We start from the raw sequence: 20,074 nt of genomic DNA, 5'->3' as shown, positions 1-20,074 counted from the left end.
ATTGATGTAATTTAGAATGTTGTAGGGTGGGTCCTAGATGAGTCTATCAATGTGTGGTCGCCTCTCGAAATTACTAGCTACCTATGTGGTTCTTGCGCAAGCAGTGACACTGGAGACTCTGGAAGCGCCCACACAAACCAACCCAAGAAAATTCTACAAACATCGGCCAACTTTCTCTACCATTATATATATTGACACTTGATTCCCTTTGCCTTTGTAGCACAGAGTAACCAGTCAAAGAAAACTATCAAAGAAGCAAGCAGCAGGCAAAAAGCTAGCAATGGAAGATGAAGTGGTTCTGTTGGATTTCTGGCCAAGCCCTTTCGGGATGAGGGTGAGGATTGCCCTGGCGGAGAAGGGCGTCGAGTACGAGTCCCGGGAAGAAGACTTGAGCAACAAGAGCCCTCTGCTGCTCAAGATGAACCCTGTTCACAAGCAAATCCCAGTTCTGATCCACAAGGGAAGACCGATATGCGAATCCCTCATCATTGTTCAGTACATTGATGAGGTTTGGAGTAATAAAGCTCCTCTGCTGCCTTCTGATCCTTACCCTAGAGCCCATGCAAGGTTCTGGGCTGACTATGTTGACAAGAAGGTTGGTTATTTCAGTATATGCGTCAAACTGTGATTTTAACGATTTAATTATCTAATCTTTACCTGCAAACCATGACTAGGTGTATGAAACATTTCTCTTTTGTGATTTTAACAAGTTATATAATTTAATACGTACATATGTCAAACTCTGACTTGCACGTAAGAAGTTGGTGTTCTTTCTAACTGGGGTTTTGTCGTCGTAGATTTATTCAACAGGGAAGTTGGTGTGGGCAACCACAGGTGAAGTCCAAGAGGCAGCAAAGAAGGAACTGATAGAGTGCTTCAAGCTGCTGGAAAACGAGCTAGGGGACAAGACCTACTTTGGGGTGAGAGTTTTGGCCTAGTGGACGTGGCACTTATCCCTTTCTATAGCTGGTTCTATGCACTGGAGACCTGTGGAAACCTGTGCATGGTGAAGGAGTGTCCGAGGCTGGTGGGTTGGGCAAAGAGATGCATGCAGAGGGAGAGTGTGTCCAAGTCTCTGCCTGATCAGTACAAAATGTATGACTTCCTTTTGGAGCTTAGAAAGAAGTTTGATGTCCATACCTAAGACACTAGAGCTTTAGATTTATCAAACTTGTTCAGGCATGGATGGATGAGTATAGCCTATATGTGATCTTCATGTCCCTAAAGTGGAAAATATGACTGTATCTACCTTTTTATTTTAAAATAAATTGCAAACAATGATGTTTGTAGTTTTGAGTTTAGTCAAGTTGGTTAGAGCAGTGTGCTATATTTTTTTTTAATTGCTTTTTATAAACAAAGAAAATGAACTCTTTTGTATTTATTTCTGTTGCTTGTATAGGAACTATGAAATCAAATCAAATACCAAACAATTTGCTTCTAGTTCGATATATTTTAACCAGAAGAAAAAGAAAGAAAAGTTTTTTAAAACAATTTAATTCAATCGAACACTCGGGCATAACCATAACACCAATTTATGCTCCTCCAATGACCCACCAGTTTGGATCGGGACAAGGTGATGATAACAAATCGCTAAACATGTCAAATGTATCGTCCTGTAGGGGCACGATGGCCATATCCACAGCGATTGAACCTGCAATACACGACTTGTGAAACATATGCTTACATGGCATCTCCTTGGCTTCAACTCCCACCTTCATGTTTTCCAAGCAGATACAACACTCCGCCTGGTCCTTCGTCGGTCGGCATCGTAATGGCATCGATGGCGGTGTTGGACAGCACCGGAAGCAGCCCCTACCGGGTCGTAAAATAGAGAGGCGGAGCGCGTGGTAGTACAAAAGAATTCTTCTGGCAACATTTTCAATTTCAAAATAGATATTTTTGAAATCATAAGAAGAACAACAAAACATTAGAATCATAGATTTAATAAATCAAAATTACGATAAAACAATTATTATTTTCTTATTTATAAAATACAGAAGACATGGTTCTTACGGAGAAGTCTTCTACTTTCAACAAGCGAAAGTGTTTTAGCAATAACAACTCAGAATAGAAAGTTTATTTTGTGAAGCAAAGACACCCTTAATATAGCAATTAGTGTTTCTCTAAAACCGTCTATTATAGTTAGTAGAGAGATACACCAAATTACTATTAAATCAAAATATTGTCCCATCAAGACATGTACAATATGTCTGTCTTAATTAGAGTTTCAATTAGTCAATTAAATATATCTTGGTTCCATGATTCTTGCTAACCAATATATATATATATATATTTTTTTTTTTGGACGAAATTCTTGCTAACCAATATTGAATCCCGTTAAGAGTGGAATATCTTGATGATAAAGTTATTACCTTATAAGTAATTCAGTTTATAATAATTGACAACTCAAGAGGAGTCTTACAACATCTCCACGGATTGCTTGCTGGAGTCCGAGATACAGCGAAGGATATTTTAGGTCAAGGCTTATAAAAGGCATGTATATGCATGCAGCTGCACGCTTAAAACCTAGTTTGTGATGGACAATCCCATCTCATCTAGGAAACCCTAGTTTGCACAACTAATTACAGAGGACCCGAATGGAATAGGAAAACATAAAGCCTAAGAATTGAAAAGAAAGAGCAAACAGGCACCAAAAAGAAAAAAGGAAAGTCACTTTTTTCCTTTTCTGGATCTCTTATTTCCCTTTTCTGGATGATATGTTTTCTTTTTTCAAGTAGGATTCCTCTATCAATTAGAGTTATCTTCTCTATATAAAGAGTACTTTGGTAAATTGTGGATTAAGATCAAAACTTTGACCTCGAACGATCACCCAATTCCTATACATCTCTCTCACCTCAACAACGAGTTCAGCAACATGGCTTTTGTTAAGAGGAGCAAAAGCCGAAAAACTGTCACGTTCGATCTGCCGGAGGAGGAATGTGCTGAGTTTGATCATGGTGGAAACGAAAATCAAAGTGGTAAGGAAAAAATTGAAGGTAAAAAGAAAGGTGGCTTCGTAAGACAGCTTAAAAAGCTTATCAGCAAAAGACGCGAGTGTGCCCCTAAGGAAAGCAGACGTTATTATGATGAACATGAAAACAAAAGATGCGAAAAAGACGATGACAATAATAGTAGTGTACTTGACTCAAATCGCGATGAAGATGATAGTGACAACAATAGTAGTGTGCTTGACTTGCATTCCGACGATGAAGATGATAGTGACAACAATAGTAGTGTGCTTGACTTGCATTCCGACGATGATGAAGACGATGACAATAGTGATGAGGACTTGCACAAAAAGGCTCAACATGACCATACAAGCCTAACGCATCGTGGTCGTGAGAATGCGAATCAGATGAGCTCTCCTGGCAACAGATATGCGTACCCAGCTAGTTATAACACGCATATGTACCCAGCTAATAACATGTATTATAACTCAACTTATCACACGTATGCATACCCAAGTTATAACCCAGATTACAACATGCGTGCGTACTCAGCTTATAACGCGAATGCGTACCCAGCTTATAACTCAGCTTCCATGCACGGTGCCATGCAGGAGTACCCAACGAACAACATGAACATGCCACCGAATTCGGTGCCACCACTTTATCATACCTTCAACTACTTCACTGAAGAAAATCCTGCTTGCACCATCATGTAAAAGATAGCTACAATTTCTTTTTCCTTTTTATTTATTTTTTTTTCCTTTGCCAGCAAAGATTTCTAGAATTCTTTTATATTTTTCCCTTTTTGGTCAAACTAATGTTTTATTTTTTGTTATTGGATTTTTGTTTATTATGGTATTTTAATTAATGCTTATTGTTGCTTGTTCTTTGTTTTTTGTCTCATGTATGATTTGAACTTTACCAAATTCAATGAAGAAGGAAACAAACAAACACAAGCAGCAAAATGGGACATGTCGTACTGTTTGTGTAATTTGGATAAAAAACTTTGAACCCTTCGATATATGATGAGATTATCTAACTTAGTCCCCAGAACAATTAGAATACGAGAAAATTTGTTGTGTCACGGTGTTATGTCCCGTTGTTGTATCTCCAGCAGTAGCTCATCAAGCGAACAGAGTTTTGAGTTCCCTCAACTGGCAGCAATCTTTCTTAGTGCTAGTGTTTTTTTTTTCCTTAAAAGTTGTTTTATACAAGGATAATACTAGTAAAACTAAATTTGTAGACACAATTTTGTAAACTCAATAACATGAAAGTTGATGATTTGATTATGACTTAAGCGTTAATAAACGTACTCACTCTTATTAGTGACATATAATTTAATTTGTAATTTTTGTCTACAAATTTAGTCCCCTAAAACTACCATTTATATAAGGGAGTTTTAACAAAACACTCCCGGTGCTGTTCACTTTTAACGAAAACCTACATTTATATCTTTATCTAGTACTATTCACTATATCTTTAAAAATGACTTTTCATTAAAAGGGAAATTTTTTTGAATTTTTCGTTAGTTTTCTTTTTATATAATAGTCAATTTTGCATTCTTGATTTCTTCTTTTTTCTGAGAATTAGAATACCACATCCAACCACAGAATTTAATGCCTTCAAATTATTATTGGGCAAAGTGTACTTTCATGTCTTAGGTTTAGGATCTATTTCCATTCTTTACAACATTTTCAAAACATTTCATTTTCATACCTTAAGTACTATTTTATTTTAAAATAATACATCCGTTACATTTTCCATCCATTGATCCGTTAAGTACTGATGTGCAAACCACATATATGCCGCTGCCAAATGTCTGCCACGTGGCAAAAATAATAATTTTTAATTTTTTTAAAATCTGAATTTTCTCAAAAAAAAAAAAAAAAGACTGAAACCTTTCTTCTCCCTGCAACCCCCAAACCCATCTCCCCCATCTTCATCTTCTTCCCTGCAAAACAGAAAGAAGAAGAAGAAGAAGAAGAAAAAAAAAAAAAAAAAAAACTGTCTTCTCCCCCATCCCGACCCCCTACCTGCAACCTAGAAAAAAAAGAAAAAAAAAAACCCATATCCCATCTCGCCATCGCCGGGATCGTGGAATGGATGTGGATTTAAGGAGTTGGGGGGGTGTGTAGAAGGGAAGAGGATGGGTGCGGAGGGAGGGAGGGTCGTGGGTTGGGGGTGGGGTGCGCAAGGATGGTCGCAGGTGGGGGAGATGCAGGCAGTGCCGGCGGGGGGGGGGGGGGGGGAGCAGGATGCGGGTGGGTTGGGATTATTCTGGGTTTTTGGTTTTGAGGGGACAACGGGGATTTTTTTTCCGCGGGGGGGGGGGGGGGGGGGGGGGGGGCGGGGAGCGGGGAATGACGGGAAGGGTTAACTTCAGTTTTTATTTTTTATTTATTTTATTTTATTTGGCAGCCACGTCAGCGCTTAACGGATCAATGGATGGAAAATGTAACGGATGTATTATTTTGAAATAAAATAATACTTAAGGTATGAAAGTGAGATGTTTTGAAGATGTTGTAAGGAATTAAAATAGACCTCAAACCTGAAGTATGAAAGTATAATTTACCCATTATTATTTTGTGTAGGCTCTGCCTTTATTTTGATTTCTTAAAAGATAGGGTGTTAGTTTTGAGTTCGAAACTCATGCTCTCCATAATAATTATAATTTTTATCTTACAAAAAATAAAAAAAATTGAGTATTCCGTAATAAAAAATCAACTATTTATTTAATTTTGATTACGAATTAGTAAATAGACCATAAATGTGCAAAGTATATAAAAGTAGGCCCTTTGACCAAAAAAAAAAAAAAAAAAAGAAAAAGAAAAAACAACCTACTTCAAGGCCCAGTCACGGCATTTGAACTCCAATAAGCCCAAAAGTAGGGAAAACCCACGGGCAGCGGCAAAATTCCTCTCTCGCTGTTTTTGCCTCTCAACATCCTCCTTTCCTTCTCCTTGGAGTCTCTGCAAAGCCAGCTCTAGTCTTCGATCCTACAGAACCCCAAACCCAAAGGGCTTCACCATCTCCTTCTGTCTCTCTCAACCTGCAAGTAAAAATGGTAACTTTCAATTTCTATGCTAATTTACATCAACGTTTCCAATTTCCATGCTGATTTTCTCCGAATTTTTCCCTGCAATCCGTAATTTGAAATGGGTTTTGCTGTTGGGTGTGTGGGTTTGCAGTTGTTCTTCTCGTATTTCAAGGAGTTGGTGGGGAGAGAAGTGACGGTGGAGCTGAAGAATGACCTTGCTATCAGAGGAACACTGCACTCAGTGGATCAGTACCTCAACATTAAGCTCGAGAACACTAGGGTTGTCGACCAGGACAAGTACCCTCACATGGTGACCATCCTTTTCTTTGTCTTTTCCCGTTAACGTTTGCCTCTTCTATGTACTTGTCTGCGCCTGTTGGTTGTTTGCTTGGTTTCTAGGGTTTGGTGTTTGGAGGGGGTAATCCTACTGATTGAGTTTGTGATGAGAAGTTAGGTTTTAGGGTTTCAAATGGGTTGTTTTGATTTTTTATTGTCTTTTGTGGTTTTGTTTTTGAAAACTTGCACCTGTTAAGTTTTTGGGATTTGTAAATAAGTAACAAGGGTCTTAGCAGAACAACAATGGTAGTGATAGGCCCTGGCCATCTATGCTTTAGTATGTCCAGACTTCTGAGTGATTGTGAGCAGATTAAGTATTGATGGAGGATATTTGCTCGTTGGCTTAATTGTACCGGAAAGTTCATCACGTAATGAAAAAGACTGAGAATTTTGGCTCACTATATGATGTTTAGTCATTTGGGTTGTAATAGCCAAGACCGAGTAAATGGACGATTTGAATTTAGTGTGGAGAACTGTTATTCTCAAAATATTTGAAGGGAATGTTATGTAAGACCCCTGTAATGTACAGAACACTATCCAATAAGCTACATAAGAAATAAATGTAGCTGGATGCAAACTTTAAGATGATGGGCATGTGGAAATGTTGCGAAGTATAAAATTTGGGGATAGCACCAGCGAAAGATAAAGTGAGAGAATCATCTGAGATGGTTTTGTTGTCTCAATTGAAGATCATAGGGCTTATCATGTTGTTGACTTGAGTTAATGGCACAAAAGGGCGTACCAATAGATGAAAATTGATGTTGAGTACTCCAAAGAGAAGCCCAAGCTCATTACAAAAACAAGCATATCTTTTCTTGTTTTCTTTCTTGAGAAGGGCTTATATAAGTTGTGTGTGTAAAACAAAGAAAATATCAGTGCCTCTTGACTTAAGTCGTGGCCCATGTGAAAGAATTTTTAAGGTCAAATGGAGAAAGAAGCTTGCTTTGGTTCATCCAAAATTACCGGTTTGGTTCCTTCCTAGGAGTCATACCTGGAGGGAAGCTTTACTGAAATCTTGGAATCACTGAGTGGGGGTTTTTCTTGCCCAATTGTAATAGGATAAACTAAACTTTTCCTGTGAGAAATGTTCACTAAATCATTCTAGGTCACTTAATTGTGACAAAACGTATTTATAGTTAAGGTGCGTGTTGTAATCTAGTTTCAGGGTTTATGAGTGATTTGCGTCTATTACTCCTCCAATGTTTGTGTTGAATTTATGCAGTCCATGTACTTATTATTGATTTGGGTTTGACATGGTTATGAGTTTATTATGTTCATGATGTTTATGTTTATGTTTATCACTGTTAGCTTGTGGGAGTCGATCATTGCAAAGGCATTTTATGATTTTAATTTCAGGGAGCAAGTTTTCTTTTTGGGGCTGTGGGTTAAATTCTTCAGAGCATGGGTCATTGGTCTCTTGACTCTGACTCTAATTTCCTTGGTTTTGTTGGATGCATTGGATGTTCCCGTACTCTCGTGTTTGCTTTGTTAGTTCTAGTGGTTATCTATTTTATATGTTGATTTTTTCTGTCCCCATTATGCTTAAAGAATGTCTTATGGACATTGAATTTGAATTTTGTTATTATTTAACAATCGAATGCCCTTCCTATTTGACAACTGTATGATGAATGTTCTCTTGCAGATGTCAGTGAGGAATTGTTTTATTAGGGGATCAGTTGTAAGATACGTGCAACTACCCCCAGAGGGAGTTGACGTTGAACTGCTGCATGATGCCACCCGAAGGGAAGCTCGCGGTGGCTGAAGTTAGCTCAGTTTTGACATCAATTAAAGAAGGGCGTGGTTGAGCACTGAAATGTTGTGTAATTTTTTTCGCTACATTTCTAGTCTTTTACCAGTACCTTCTCTATGACAAGTTCGTGAAGGCTTCTCCTACTAGACCGTAGTTCCGCTCTATGAAACATCTTGGGCCAGTGCAAATTAGTGTTTTTTATCTGTTGCAGTGCATTTTAGTTGAAATTGGGGCATCCAGAACCTTGGCTTCACCATTTGTATTGTTAGTTTTTCCGAGATTGTACCGCGTGCGTGTCTATGATTGATTTGGTTAGAATGTTTTCTACTTCTCCATGAGTTGATTAAAGAGAGAAGGTTAAGGAAATGGTTGTATTCTCGACAACAATACCGTGGATGCGGTGGTATTCTTAATCACTTGAGTTACGAGTATTTTTAAAGAGTCGAGTACTGTGAGGTGGTGAATCACGGCTTGGAGCGATTTTATGCCGTTAGACGGGGAGCTCACAGTGCTTTTTGCAAGAATCATCGTGATCTCAATCACTTGAGCTACAACACTATTGTAGAATACGAGAAACATTTTTGACAAAAAAACAAAACTTCAAAATAAAACGAAGCTTTTATTCTCTCTCTAAGAAAAACATTAATAATTTTTTTCTCTGCCCTTAGAGTGTCAAAAACAATTCTAAATAAAAAAACTTTGTTTTTTGTTTCGCAAGCTGTAGATAGAAATTCTTCTTCAACCCACTGCCGTCATCCCCATTTGTACAGTTGTAGCTCAAGTCCTACGTAGTATTATATTATTGTACGCTAGGGCAAGTGAAGCCCAACTGGGAAGCCCGCCAGCTGATGCCCGGCCCGCTTTTCCGAAGCCGACCCTGCCTTCCTTGTTCCTCCCTTTCCCCCGCCCTCTCTCTCTTGCTTCGCTGCTTCGTCTTCCTCAGGTGCAGAAATTGCCATTGTCCAGTTTTACCGCCTTCACTCAGTCAATTCCCAGAAGGGCCACAAGGTATTTTTTTTCTTTAAATTTAATTTCCCATTTTTTCACTCCCGGGCTTCTATTTATAATTTCTTATTCAGCAGCAATTTTCTACTCTTTTTTTTTAATTATAAAAATAAAAAAAATAAAAAAAAACTGAACTTGAATTGTTCTTGGTTGGTGGTGTTTTCTAGTAATGGTTAATTGGTTGTGGTGTAGCTATAACTCTGAAATTCTGAAAATTTTGTTATTACTTAACTCTTTGTAGCTCTGTTTAACCAAATCATATTAATCAGAGCTGTGTCTGTGTTGCTGAAAGAAAAATAATCTGGATAATATATTTTTTGAACCTACAGGACTCAATTAACCATTTGTTTTGAAGAAGTTTAGTGAATGGAATAAGAGGTTTTGGAGGTTTAACCCTTCTTAAATTGTAATCCCGACTGCGAGGAGCAACGAAAACTGGACTTGTAATATGGAGGAAATAGAGGCATTGTGGAAAGAAGTAAGGGAGCTAAGTCTAGGCGAGTCGGGAAGAGTGGAGCGGTTGGAGTTCCCACCCACCCCTCTCCAATTCCTTAGAGATTATGTTAACCAAAACAAGCCCTGCATTATATCCAATGCCACCCTCCACTGGCCCGCCCTCTCCTCCTGGACCGACGATTCTTATCTCACTGAAGCCCTCTCCTCTGCTGACATTTCCCTTCACCTTACTCCGCACGGCCAGGCTGATGCCCTCGTCCCCTTGGATGGTTCTCTTTGCTTTGCGTCTGCTCACGTGCAGCGCATGCCCTTCCCGAAAGCTCTCAGCCTCATCACCAACAATGACTCCCAATCGAAACTGGTGGCCTATGCGCAGCAGCAGAACAACTGCTTTCCATCAGAGTACTCGGCTTTAGCTGGGGATTGTGACCCCCATATCCCATGGGCCAGTGAGGCCCTTGGCTACCTCCCTGATGCAGTCAACATGTGGATTGGCAACCATCTGTCTACAACATCGTTTCATAAGGACCACTATGAGAATCTCTATGCTGTTGTGACTGGGCAGAAGCATTTCCTGCTCCTTCCTCCCACTGATGTGCATCGAATGTATATCCGCGACTACCAATCTGCCCAATATGCGTATTCTCATGACACTGGAGAGTTCACGTTGGAACTGGAGAAGCCAGACAGATATGTGCCTTGGTGTAGTGTCGATCCTTACCCTTCTCCTGAGGACAGAGATAAGCAGCTCTCTGACTTTCCTTTGTATTTCGACGGTCCTAAGCCCTTTCACTGTACTGTCAACCCTGGAGAGATTCTTTACTTGTAAGTGTCTGCCATCATTTTTGCACTCATTTGTTTTTTGTTCTTTTGTCTATTTCAATCTCATCAGACTTTATTCACTTCCTGTTTTGTACAATTCTGGGCATTCTCATTGCGTACTTTGATACCTAGTCCTTTCCTCTCTGGATATCATCTTTATTTGGTAAACAACGTATGTAAAATGAAAAGAATTTTTCGCAGATTAAGATGTCCATGTTATTTTTATAACCCAATAAAAAAAAAATATGTGCATGATTATTTGTTGTTTTCATACTTCTACATGCTTTGTAATTTCCAAAGCCTGATATGGTAGAGTAAATGCAGGCCAAGCATGTGGTTTCATCACGTTAGACAAACTCCAGATAGCAGAGGACGCACTATTGCTGTGAACTACTGTAAGGGATCAAGAACTGAACACTTTTCTGACTTTCTAGGTTCCACTTTTTATATGGTGAAATATTGATGTTCCATTATCATTGGCAGGGTATGATATGCAGTATGATATCAAGTATGCTTACTTCAACTTTTTGCAATCAATTCATTGCCTATCCGTTAATACTCCAACACTGGCTGAGAAAGTGTATGAGGATTCAGATTCAGATTCGTTGGCATGTTGTCTAAGGAATGAATTGTGTTCCGATTGGACTATAGCACATTTAGCAGGACCAGAGAAGATTTAGGGAGTGATGGATGATCACCGATCATTAGTCTGAGTATCAGATTTGTCATTAGTGGACTGCACAGACTGGGAAGCCAAAGAGATCTCTGAAAGTGAACAATACAGCATCCTTGAGGTTGGGAAATTACATCAGTATTAGTCAATACAACCGGTTGATACTACATTGAAAAAAATATTTCTATAAATCATAAGAATGTCCGTTTTATTTTGTTTTTTGAAGTTTATGGTTACATTGAGGATTCCTTTGTTGTTTCGTTTGCAAGAATTAACCCAGGAAGATCACCCTATAAAATAAGTTCTGACATTTAGCTGTCAGAGATCGTGCTAAAAACTTCTATGTTAGCATCAGCAGAACTAGATTGTTTCTGTTAACATTCTAAACAAAAATGTGTTGCTAAGTAGGATGTATTATAATGCCGAGTTTTATGAGTGTTTTTGCATATATTACTTTTCTCGTATCTGTGTTTGTAGTAAACCTTTGCCGATCAAACACTAATAATTATTTAAGTAGTATTTGATCTTAGTTGATCTGCTGAGTACCTTTGCCTTGTTTTGGTTCAGTTGGACCCAAATGTTAGTTTTGGCCTGGCGATTTCATGATTTGTGACCATTGTAGAAGTGAGGGAAGTATGATAGATTAACTATTTGTGATGGAGAACACTGTTAGCTTGTGGATTGTTTAATCAAACATTGCAAACACACGATGGATTCAAATGTCAGGGGTTATAATCTCATTCTGGGGGAGGTGTGAAACTTCTGAAAATGTGAGTTGCTAGGTTTCACGACTTTCTCTGAGTTGTTTGGTTTCATATACCTTTTGTTCTCATGCTCGTGTTTGTTTTGTTGAGGTCTGTTGTTGATCTATATCTACTGGTTGTGTTCTGAATTGTAATTTACTCCTCAACACTGTATTTTCCTTTCCAACTCGACAACACGGGTCACTCATTTTTGCAAGCTTTCGGCAAGGAGCTGTATTGTTAGGGAGGATCAGCTGTGAGATATGTTCAACTACCCCTAGAGGGAATCGATGGAACTGCTGCATGATGCTGCCACCACAAGGGAAGCTCGGGGCGACTGTAGACACTGTCACACTGGTGGAAGGCCTGTTTGAGCACTCATATTCTGTAATTGTTATGCTACATGTTTACTTTTATCCCAATACATTTTCGAAAAGTTCATACGTGCTGCAGGTTATGATTATGTGGAGCATTTTTGCTACCCAATGCAAGTTTTTGGTCTAATTACGAATAAATATGATAATTGATTGCGTTGTAACTTTGTATGTTCATCTCTTTTGGCTACAGAGCCACGATAATGGCTCTTTATTTTGCTTTCTTCAATGAAACGAAAAATTACAGCAGACTCAAATCTCCTCGGAAGCTAAAAAAAATTCCAGGAGAAGAATGAAAATTGCAAAAACAACATAACGCAGTGCCGGAAACGAGCAATGACTTCACTGTCAAGGCTCTTTATTCTTCTAAATCTCAAAGAAAATGGAGACCGCCATACGGTCATAACGAGCTGTTTAGCAAGATTGGCTTCTGTAATCCCGGGAGAGATGACACGAAGATGATTTGTAGATCGACGACCGCGGGGTTGGATCCACCGCAAAATCACCTTCTTCCTCAAAAATTGTATCCAGCATTTTAGTCAACGGGCGTTTGCTTATTGAAATGAACTGTGGTACTGCAACTTCTGTAACGAGTACTCTTGGAGTTTGGTACTTTACCATTCCTTCCATTGCAATGGAGGTATGGAATTATGACAATGCAGTTCTAGAAAGGGAAAATTGGGAAGGTAGAGGAAGATGGAGAGGTTGAGAGAGAATATGCTGCAATGAACAATTTTCTGGGGTTTTATAGGGGTTTTAGAGATTGAAATTTGGCTGTTACTTTTGTCTTGATGGCTACATCTAAGGACATTCAGTATCTTTCCCAATCCACCTTTAATATTCTAACTAATGAGTCCACGTTCTAATTAAACTAGTTTAATCTATGAAGAAAGGGATTCGAGCTTTTGATGTAAGAGAGCTGACAGCTGGTCTAACTCACATCTGCACAATGAGAATTGTCGATAACAATATCATTTTTATTTTTTAGCTTTCATTTTTACATTAAGGGTAAAGGGAAAACATTAGATAAAGGAGGGATGGTGGTGAGACGAATGAGGGGAAATGAAGACCAATGCATGAAACAAAAATTTGAATCATTTAACGTATGTCTCCGTATACATTAATTCTTCCACGTCCCCTTAATCACCCCCTTCTTTATCATTCTCCTTTCTCCCTTATTTCCTCAAAAACAATAAATTAAACACAAAATGGTTACTAAACAAACCGTCTATAAATCATAACATGATACGTCAACTTAATTATGGTTACCAAATAGACCTATAGCTAATCAATAATCATAACATGATAAGTTCACTTAATTATGGTTACCAAACAGATATTTGGAAACATTTCAGGAAAAAAAAAAAAAAAAAAAGCATATCCTTTGTATTGATTCCAAGTTTCCAACCGAAAAGTCAGAAAACAGATCAAAGCGGATATCTAAATTGTTACAGAAAGTGGATGAGTACGAAGTGTAAGATTTGTTTTGAGGAGGGACCAGTTGGGTGCGTGTGGTTGGAACATGTAGCAGCATCAGCACGGCACCTAGCTCCAGACAAGTGCCATACTTATGAGATGTAGTTTTCCACCAAAAAAAGTGTTTATTGTAATGTTATCTTCAAACAGCTAGAAGAGCTTGCATGAAATAGATCCATCGTCACTTTATGTTTTCGTCTGGTAATGTATTTAATTACAAGACAGAAAATAGAATTGCCAGAATGACTGTAAACCGTTCCACGTTGTTCCAAAGAAAATAGAATCGCAGCATCGCCGGACTTCTTTTCTTATGGCAGCAGTAGATCATGCATAAAGTAGGTTGAATGCAAACTTTATAATAAGGTTTTAAGGCCCATCGTTTAGGTTACTGCACTCCATATGTGAGTGTATAAAAAATTGTAAAATGATTCATTTTTAGAATGCATATGGCTAAAAAATAATTATCGAAATCGTATCTTAACATAAAGAGGTGCATGCAGAAAGAGTGTCCAAAGTCACTTCCTGACCTCCTCTATGATGATGACTTCAAGCTTGGAATAATGTAGTATGTTGGAGGAAACATATACAGGCACAAGCCACAGGTATGGATGTGGGAATGAGTTGTGTTCAAGTTTAGTCATTTATATTTATGTTGTGTTTATATCAATTCATAGGTTGATCAACGTGCAAAATGATATAAAAATAATAATATGATGATACAATATACTCATATTATGTGTTCGGTAAAATGATAATAGTTAATTGTGTTATAATAATGCACACATTGGATCTATATTCACACGAATTTCGAGTTGTGTAAGGTATTATGTCGATTAATGCCTAGGCATTTGAAAATTAAGAAAGGACGCCTAGACCTGCTGAGGCGCCTGCCTAGACCGCCCAGACCCATCTAAACACTTGCCTAGGTTGCAACTCACTTAGATAGAAAATAGATAATTTTCCTTTTGCATTTTATTGTTTCGAATAAATTGTAAGAAACTTATTGAACACTTAAATAAACACACATTATATGTTTGTTCCCCATGTTTTCATTATGTTCTAATACTTCATAATATATATATCATTTTATTTTCTAGTTTATGATGAAATTATATATATATATATATATATATATATTAAGTATAAATTGACATTTATTTATACAAAATATAATATATTTACTTAAATCTACCTAGTTCACTACCCGACTAGTACCTAGCGTCTGTTAGAACCTTGCAAGAAAGTGATTCAATTACATTCGATTTCTTTAGATCCATGTGCTGTCTTTCAAGTCTCAACCTGTTTTGGGTTTCCTCATATCTAATCTAGCTACAAGTAAATGGCACTGGACCACGTGTTGTGCCTTTTGTCATGTTTCTTTGTGGTTAATTTGGTTTTGTTGTCAAATTCTTGTTAACCTGTTTTGTGTTTCCTCATATCTAGCTCAATGAGCTTTCATATATTTTCGACATCCCAACCTACAAGTTTATTTTCTCTTCTTGACTGCGAAATGGATTTAAGCAGTTTGAAAAAAAAGAAAATGAAACATTAAGGAGACTTTTAGGATGGACCATTGGAGTGTGGTGGGAAATTCCAGCTGCATCAGCACGGCACCCTTAGCACAAGACAAGATCCATCACATGTTTTAGCCGACTTGTGATCCTCTCGCAATCCTCGATCGATGCCTAACGAGCTTATTATAAAAATTTGGATAATGCATGCATGCATGCCTAGGTTTATGATTTTTTTTTTTTTTAATTTATTGAAAATGAGAGTTTCCCCCTTAAAACTTATTTTCTCTAACTTGAAACCCATCTTCTTTATTTTTTTCAGACATAAACCCCATTTACTAGAGTCCAACTAAGCAAATTTCCTTAACAAGCTTGGTATGTCGGTTTTTATAATTCTCGTGATCCTAAAATACCCTCATAGAGTGTAACGTGAGTTAGGTTTGACTTATAATTAATCATAAATTTGCATTGTATTTTATTATTTTCAATGCAATTAAATGTCAATTAACCTATTATTTGATTAGGCTTTTTTTTTTTCTCAAATTTTTTTAGCAAAAATTGTTTTATCATGAAACTGGCTTACCTTATTAGCATGCAATATATAATATAAATAAAAAAAATATTATGGTGTTTTAAGTTGAGACATGGACAAATAATTTCTGTCAAAAAAATTATACAAAATAATGGTTGTATTTTTTTCTTTCCATAGAAAATAATTTACCTATCTATATGTTAGTACCCACTTAGAATATAAATCCTGTAAAAATAATTTACCTACCCCATATGTCACATCCCAGCCCGGGGCGGATCACTTTCCCGGCCCGCTCCACCACTGTAGCACGATATTGTCCGCTTTGGGCTTACCATTCCCTCACGGTTTTGTTTTTAGGAACTCACGAGCAACTTCCCAGTGGGTCACCCATCATGGGATTTTGCTCTAGCCTCCTTCTCACTTAACTTCGGAGTTCCTACGGAACCCGAAGCCAGTGAGCTCCCAAAAGGCCTCGTGCTAGGTAGAGATGGGAATACACATATAAGGATCACTCCCCTGAGTGATGTGGGATGTTACAATCCACCCCCCTTAGGGGTCCGACGTCCTCGTCGGCACACACGCGGTCAGGGTTAGGCTATGATACCAAATTGTCACATCCCGGCCCGGGGCGGATCACTTCCCGGGCCCGCTCCACCACCGTAGCACTATATTGTCCGCTTTGGGCTTACCATTCCCTCACTGTTTTGTTTTTGGGAACTCACGAGCAACTTCCCAGTAGATCACCCATCATGGGATTGCTCTAGCCTCCTTCTCGCTTAACTTCGGAGTTCCTACGGAACCCGAAGCCAGTGAGCTCCCAAAAGGCCTCGTGCTAGGTAAAGATGGGAATACACATATAAGGATCACTCCCCTGGGTGATGTGTGATGTTACACCATAGATGTGATATTGTAAAGAAAAAATGTATATGATTACTTTGGATATTATAAATAATAATATGCATGCCAGTATTACTTATATAGGTAAATTAATAAGTATATTGGTAATGTGAAATCTCGTTCTTGGATTTCACTGTTATAATTTACGTATTTGTATTATTGAGATTTTATATTATTTTTGAGAAATTATATTAATTTATTTGAAATTAGATTTCAATTAAACTAGGTATGAAGGGTGAAGTTTGGAAAATTATTATTTACTCGTTGACCTTTTGAGGTCACAAGTAACGTTTTCGAATAGGTCTCGAAGCCACGAGCGCATAGGCGAAAGCCGTTTGCGAGTTCGAATTATAACGGTATAGTTACGAACGTTTTAAGTTGTGAAACTATAGATTGTGGAAATTATTATAATTTCCACTTAGGAGTATAAGTGGCCAAAACCCCTTTTTGGGATGGGGGGACCGGCATTTTAAGAGGAAAAAGTGGGGGAAAAAAAAAAGGAAAGGAAGAAAGAGATCTCCCTTTCCCGTCCGTACATCCGCGCCCCATCCCAAGCAAATTCCGACGATTTTCGCCATCTTTTCCGTTGAACCACCACCATTAACTACCTGCAATCTCTTCCACTACCTCCCTTCTACCTTTCTCGCCTAGGATTGAAAGGTTTTGGGTCCAAAACCATGTAAAAATCATGTGGGTGACCCATGGAGTTTTGACGGCGATTCCGCCGTTCCGATGAGTTTCACCACCCACCACCACCCTTAGTCAACTCCCCTTGGACCCAGGATCAAGACCCATTAGGTTGTAGGGGCGTTGGGATACCGAGGAAGTTGAATTGAAGAGCACCCATCTTTGGGTTCCGGCGGTTCGTGGCCAGTTTGGGGTGTTTTCCGGCCAAATTGGCCTTGACCGCGGGTATAAAGTTTACTCTACTTGTTGTGATCTTCATTCTTGTGAAATTTGAGAATTTTTGGGAAAAGTCGAATTTTCTGATATGTAACATTTAATTTATGAAATGCTTCTTTCGTTACCAAGCTTCTAGACCTAGAAGGGAATTCTAGTTGAAATAACATCCTTGTTAATTTTGTGCTTATTTTAGTGTGTTTGGTTGGGGTTAAGAGTTTAGATTGTTTACGAGTATTTATATTCAAATCAATGGTAAACGAACCAATTTCTCTTATATATGTATATATGTGTGTCTATATATATATATATATATATATATATATATATATATATATATATATATATTTGGGGCTTATACATGTCGAAAAGGGATAGTGGCACGAGTGAAGAGTTAGTGTTTTGAAAACCTTTAACTTTAGGTTGGTTTATTAAAGGATAAAGAAAGAAGGTTACGAAACATAGGCATGGAACCTTACGATGTTGATTGCATAGTTGAGAAATATTATGCATGCTTACTAGTATGAAAATGTGAGTTGGTTTTATAATGTGATTTTTGTTGAAATGTGAACTTTATATATACTTATAAACCTATGCTTATTAAATAGGATTTGGCTTGTGTACTGATGATGATTGATTGTACTTGATACATTTTGTAGGCGATCATACTTGGTTTGGTTCCGTTGAGTGGTCCGGAACCCGAGTCATTGTATTTCGTGGAGTGGCCTAAAATCCCATTATTTGGAGAAGTAAGCTTGGCCTAACTAAGTCACTCTAGCCTTAGTTTTTATATACATTTGTGTCAATCGTTTCGAAAGTCTTATGAATTGAGTTAGAAAATATGTTGGATGTCTGAGTGACTCATTCGGGAGGTTTCATGATTCGATTATGATTTCATAAGGTATGAATTTAGAAGATATGGGAGTGATTATTATTACTTTGATCAAATTAATTAATTAGTGCGGCTAGAAAGTGGTTTTGTGTTTCGTCGGTTCTTAAATATGATGCATGTTGTGAATTACGATGTCATGATGAGACATAATGAATTATATGTTGGATGGGTGAGGATTTCATAAGGGTTGCTTATGTAGCCTGAGTCCATGAACTACATGTTATCAGGTTATAATAAATGTTTCAGGAATGCTTTGTTTTCTTTATGAACTTAGTGGAAAAAAAAAACGTCTGATTTTGTGTTAATGAACTACGAATGGCTTGATCCCTATTTGAGGGTACGTAGACAGTCTAACGAGGAGGTTAGATGCAGCCATATGGTAAACGAAAAATTTCCTTGAGAGTTGATTCTCGAATTGTGAATTGCCATATTTATGAGGCGGGGTATGTGAGATTTACGAATATTTGAGTGGCGTTATGTGTCAATCCTGGACGTATGTCGGGATCGGGGCGTGACAATATTGGTAAATTAGTATGTACTACAAAAATGCAGATAAATTAGCTTGTAACAAAAGAATGTATGTAGATTAGTGATTTTTTTTTTTTTATTTTAAATATAGGTAAATAGTTTGTATCAAAAGAATGTAGGTCAATTAGTTTGTATCAAAAGAACGTAGGTAAATTAGTGAATTTTTAAAACATAGGTAAATAGTTTGTAATACATGGTTTTAAAACAGGATCTCAATTGCTCATTGGTAGCACAATTGAAGGTGAGTAATAATAATATTTATTGACATATTTAGGTCATTGTGCCATAAGTTGTAAATATTTTATAAGGATATGTCATTTATTTGCCAACATGGCAGACTATACGAATTTTGGGTTTCATTTGGATATTTAATATGAGGTGGGTTTTTGTCTAGACAATATCAGTTACAAGAGCCTATATCTAAATAACCCTATATATATTACCTAGGGGTTTACATATTATATGCTCATGTGAAGATACTTTCAAGGATATAAACCATGTATATTGCAAAGATGACAAACATAAATCAAGAAATAGTACAATATTGCAGATAACTTTCTAATTAGGATAGTGAGTTTTACAATTTGTTGATGGCAATATTTGGTTTACAATAGTACAACTGTAAAAACCAAAATTATATAAACAAACGGCTAGAATTGTTACGTGTAAAACATATACTAGCAATTGTAAAAACTAAAAAGACTTGTTTCATGTTAACATTATTGTTCTCAAAAGTGTAAACACATATTGCACAAGACAATCTCGGCAGCGGTGGATCAGATGTATGATTTTTACTCTAATGGGTCATGGTGTAAAAGTTGCGAAATTTCTTTTAGACAAAAATATTGAGAAATTTAAAATATAACGAAATTTACCTCTTGAAGATGCATACTTATATATAAGTGAAACTAATAAAATAAAATAAAAATCAAGATTGGTGCAAAACACATAAATTAGAAAGTCATATAGTGTATCTTTCCATTAAAAGTTTAGATGAAAGATTGATCCAAAATGATTATTTTGAAGTAATAATAACAGTTTCCAAAACTTAAATAAAAATTTCGAATATATAACCAAATAACAAATCATGTATTAAGCAAAAAAAAGTTTCATAAATTGTATAACACGGTTCAGTAAAAATGAAAAAATAAAATAAATTTTGCACTAGAATGTGATTTTGATTTATGCCGTATA

At 37.3% G+C, this 20,074-nt stretch overlaps 2 protein-coding genes and 1 pseudogene across 3 annotated transcripts; all 3 read left to right on the top strand.

The window, feature by feature from the left end:
- The first annotated feature begins 255 nt into the window (after positions 1 to 255).
- LOC137725424 (probable glutathione S-transferase parC) lies at positions 256 to 1,226 on the top strand (annotated as a pseudogene).
- A 4,654-nt stretch (positions 1,227 to 5,880) lies between these two features.
- On the top strand, positions 5,881 to 8,352 carry LOC137725892 (sm-like protein LSM2). The gene is made up of 3 exons (XM_068464727.1): positions 5,881 to 6,012; positions 6,137 to 6,295; positions 7,964 to 8,352. Exons 1-3 carry the CDS (start codon positions 6,010 to 6,012, stop codon positions 8,081 to 8,083), a joined length of 282 nt encoding a protein of 93 aa, XP_068320828.1. The 5' UTR covers positions 5,881 to 6,009; the 3' UTR covers positions 8,084 to 8,352.
- A 474-nt stretch (positions 8,353 to 8,826) lies between these two features.
- Positions 8,827 to 12,841, top strand: LOC137726175 (lysine-specific demethylase JMJ32-like). 2 transcript variants are annotated; one of them, XM_068465055.1, is made up of 6 exons: positions 8,827 to 9,079; positions 9,406 to 10,357; positions 10,679 to 10,749; positions 10,838 to 11,148; positions 11,690 to 11,797; positions 11,989 to 12,841. In XM_068465055.1, exons 2-4 carry the CDS (start codon positions 9,525 to 9,527, stop codon positions 11,032 to 11,034), a joined length of 1,101 nt encoding a protein of 366 aa, XP_068321156.1. In that variant the 5' UTR covers positions 8,827 to 9,079; positions 9,406 to 9,524; the 3' UTR covers positions 11,035 to 11,148; positions 11,690 to 11,797; positions 11,989 to 12,841. The 2 variants fall into 2 exon arrangements, with proteins under 2 accessions (XP_068321156.1, XP_068321155.1); XM_068465054.1 differs by lacking the exon at positions 11,690 to 11,797.
- Positions 12,842 to 20,074: the final 7,233 nt, after the last annotated feature.

This window comes from Pyrus communis, chromosome 2, assembly GCF_963583255.1.
Source record: "Pyrus communis chromosome 2, drPyrComm1.1, whole genome shotgun sequence".
In the NCBI taxonomy this organism is placed as follows: Eukaryota; Viridiplantae; Streptophyta; class Magnoliopsida; order Rosales; family Rosaceae; genus Pyrus; species Pyrus communis.
This window is presented reverse-complemented; position numbering and strand designations above follow the sequence as displayed.

What these genes read in the sequence shown, in the direction of transcription:
- LOC137725892 (XM_068464727.1), top strand. An exon ending in AGGACAAGTACCCTCACATG is followed by an intron (nt 6,296 to 7,963) that starts GTGACCATCCTT and finishes GTTCTCTTGCAG; the next exon opens with ATGTCAGTGAGGAATTGTTT.
- LOC137726175 (XM_068465054.1), top strand. Translation starts at nt 9,525, where the DNA reads ATGGAGGAAATAGAGGCATTGTGGAAAGAAGTAAGGGAGCTAAGTCTA. An exon ending in CCTGGAGAGATTCTTTACTT is followed by an intron (nt 10,358 to 10,678) that starts GTAAGTGTCTGC and finishes GAGTAAATGCAG; the next exon opens with GCCAAGCATGTGGTTTCATC. An exon ending in CACTATTGCTGTGAACTACT is followed by an intron (nt 10,750 to 10,837) that starts GTAAGGGATCAA and finishes TATCATTGGCAG; the next exon opens with GGTATGATATGCAGTATGAT.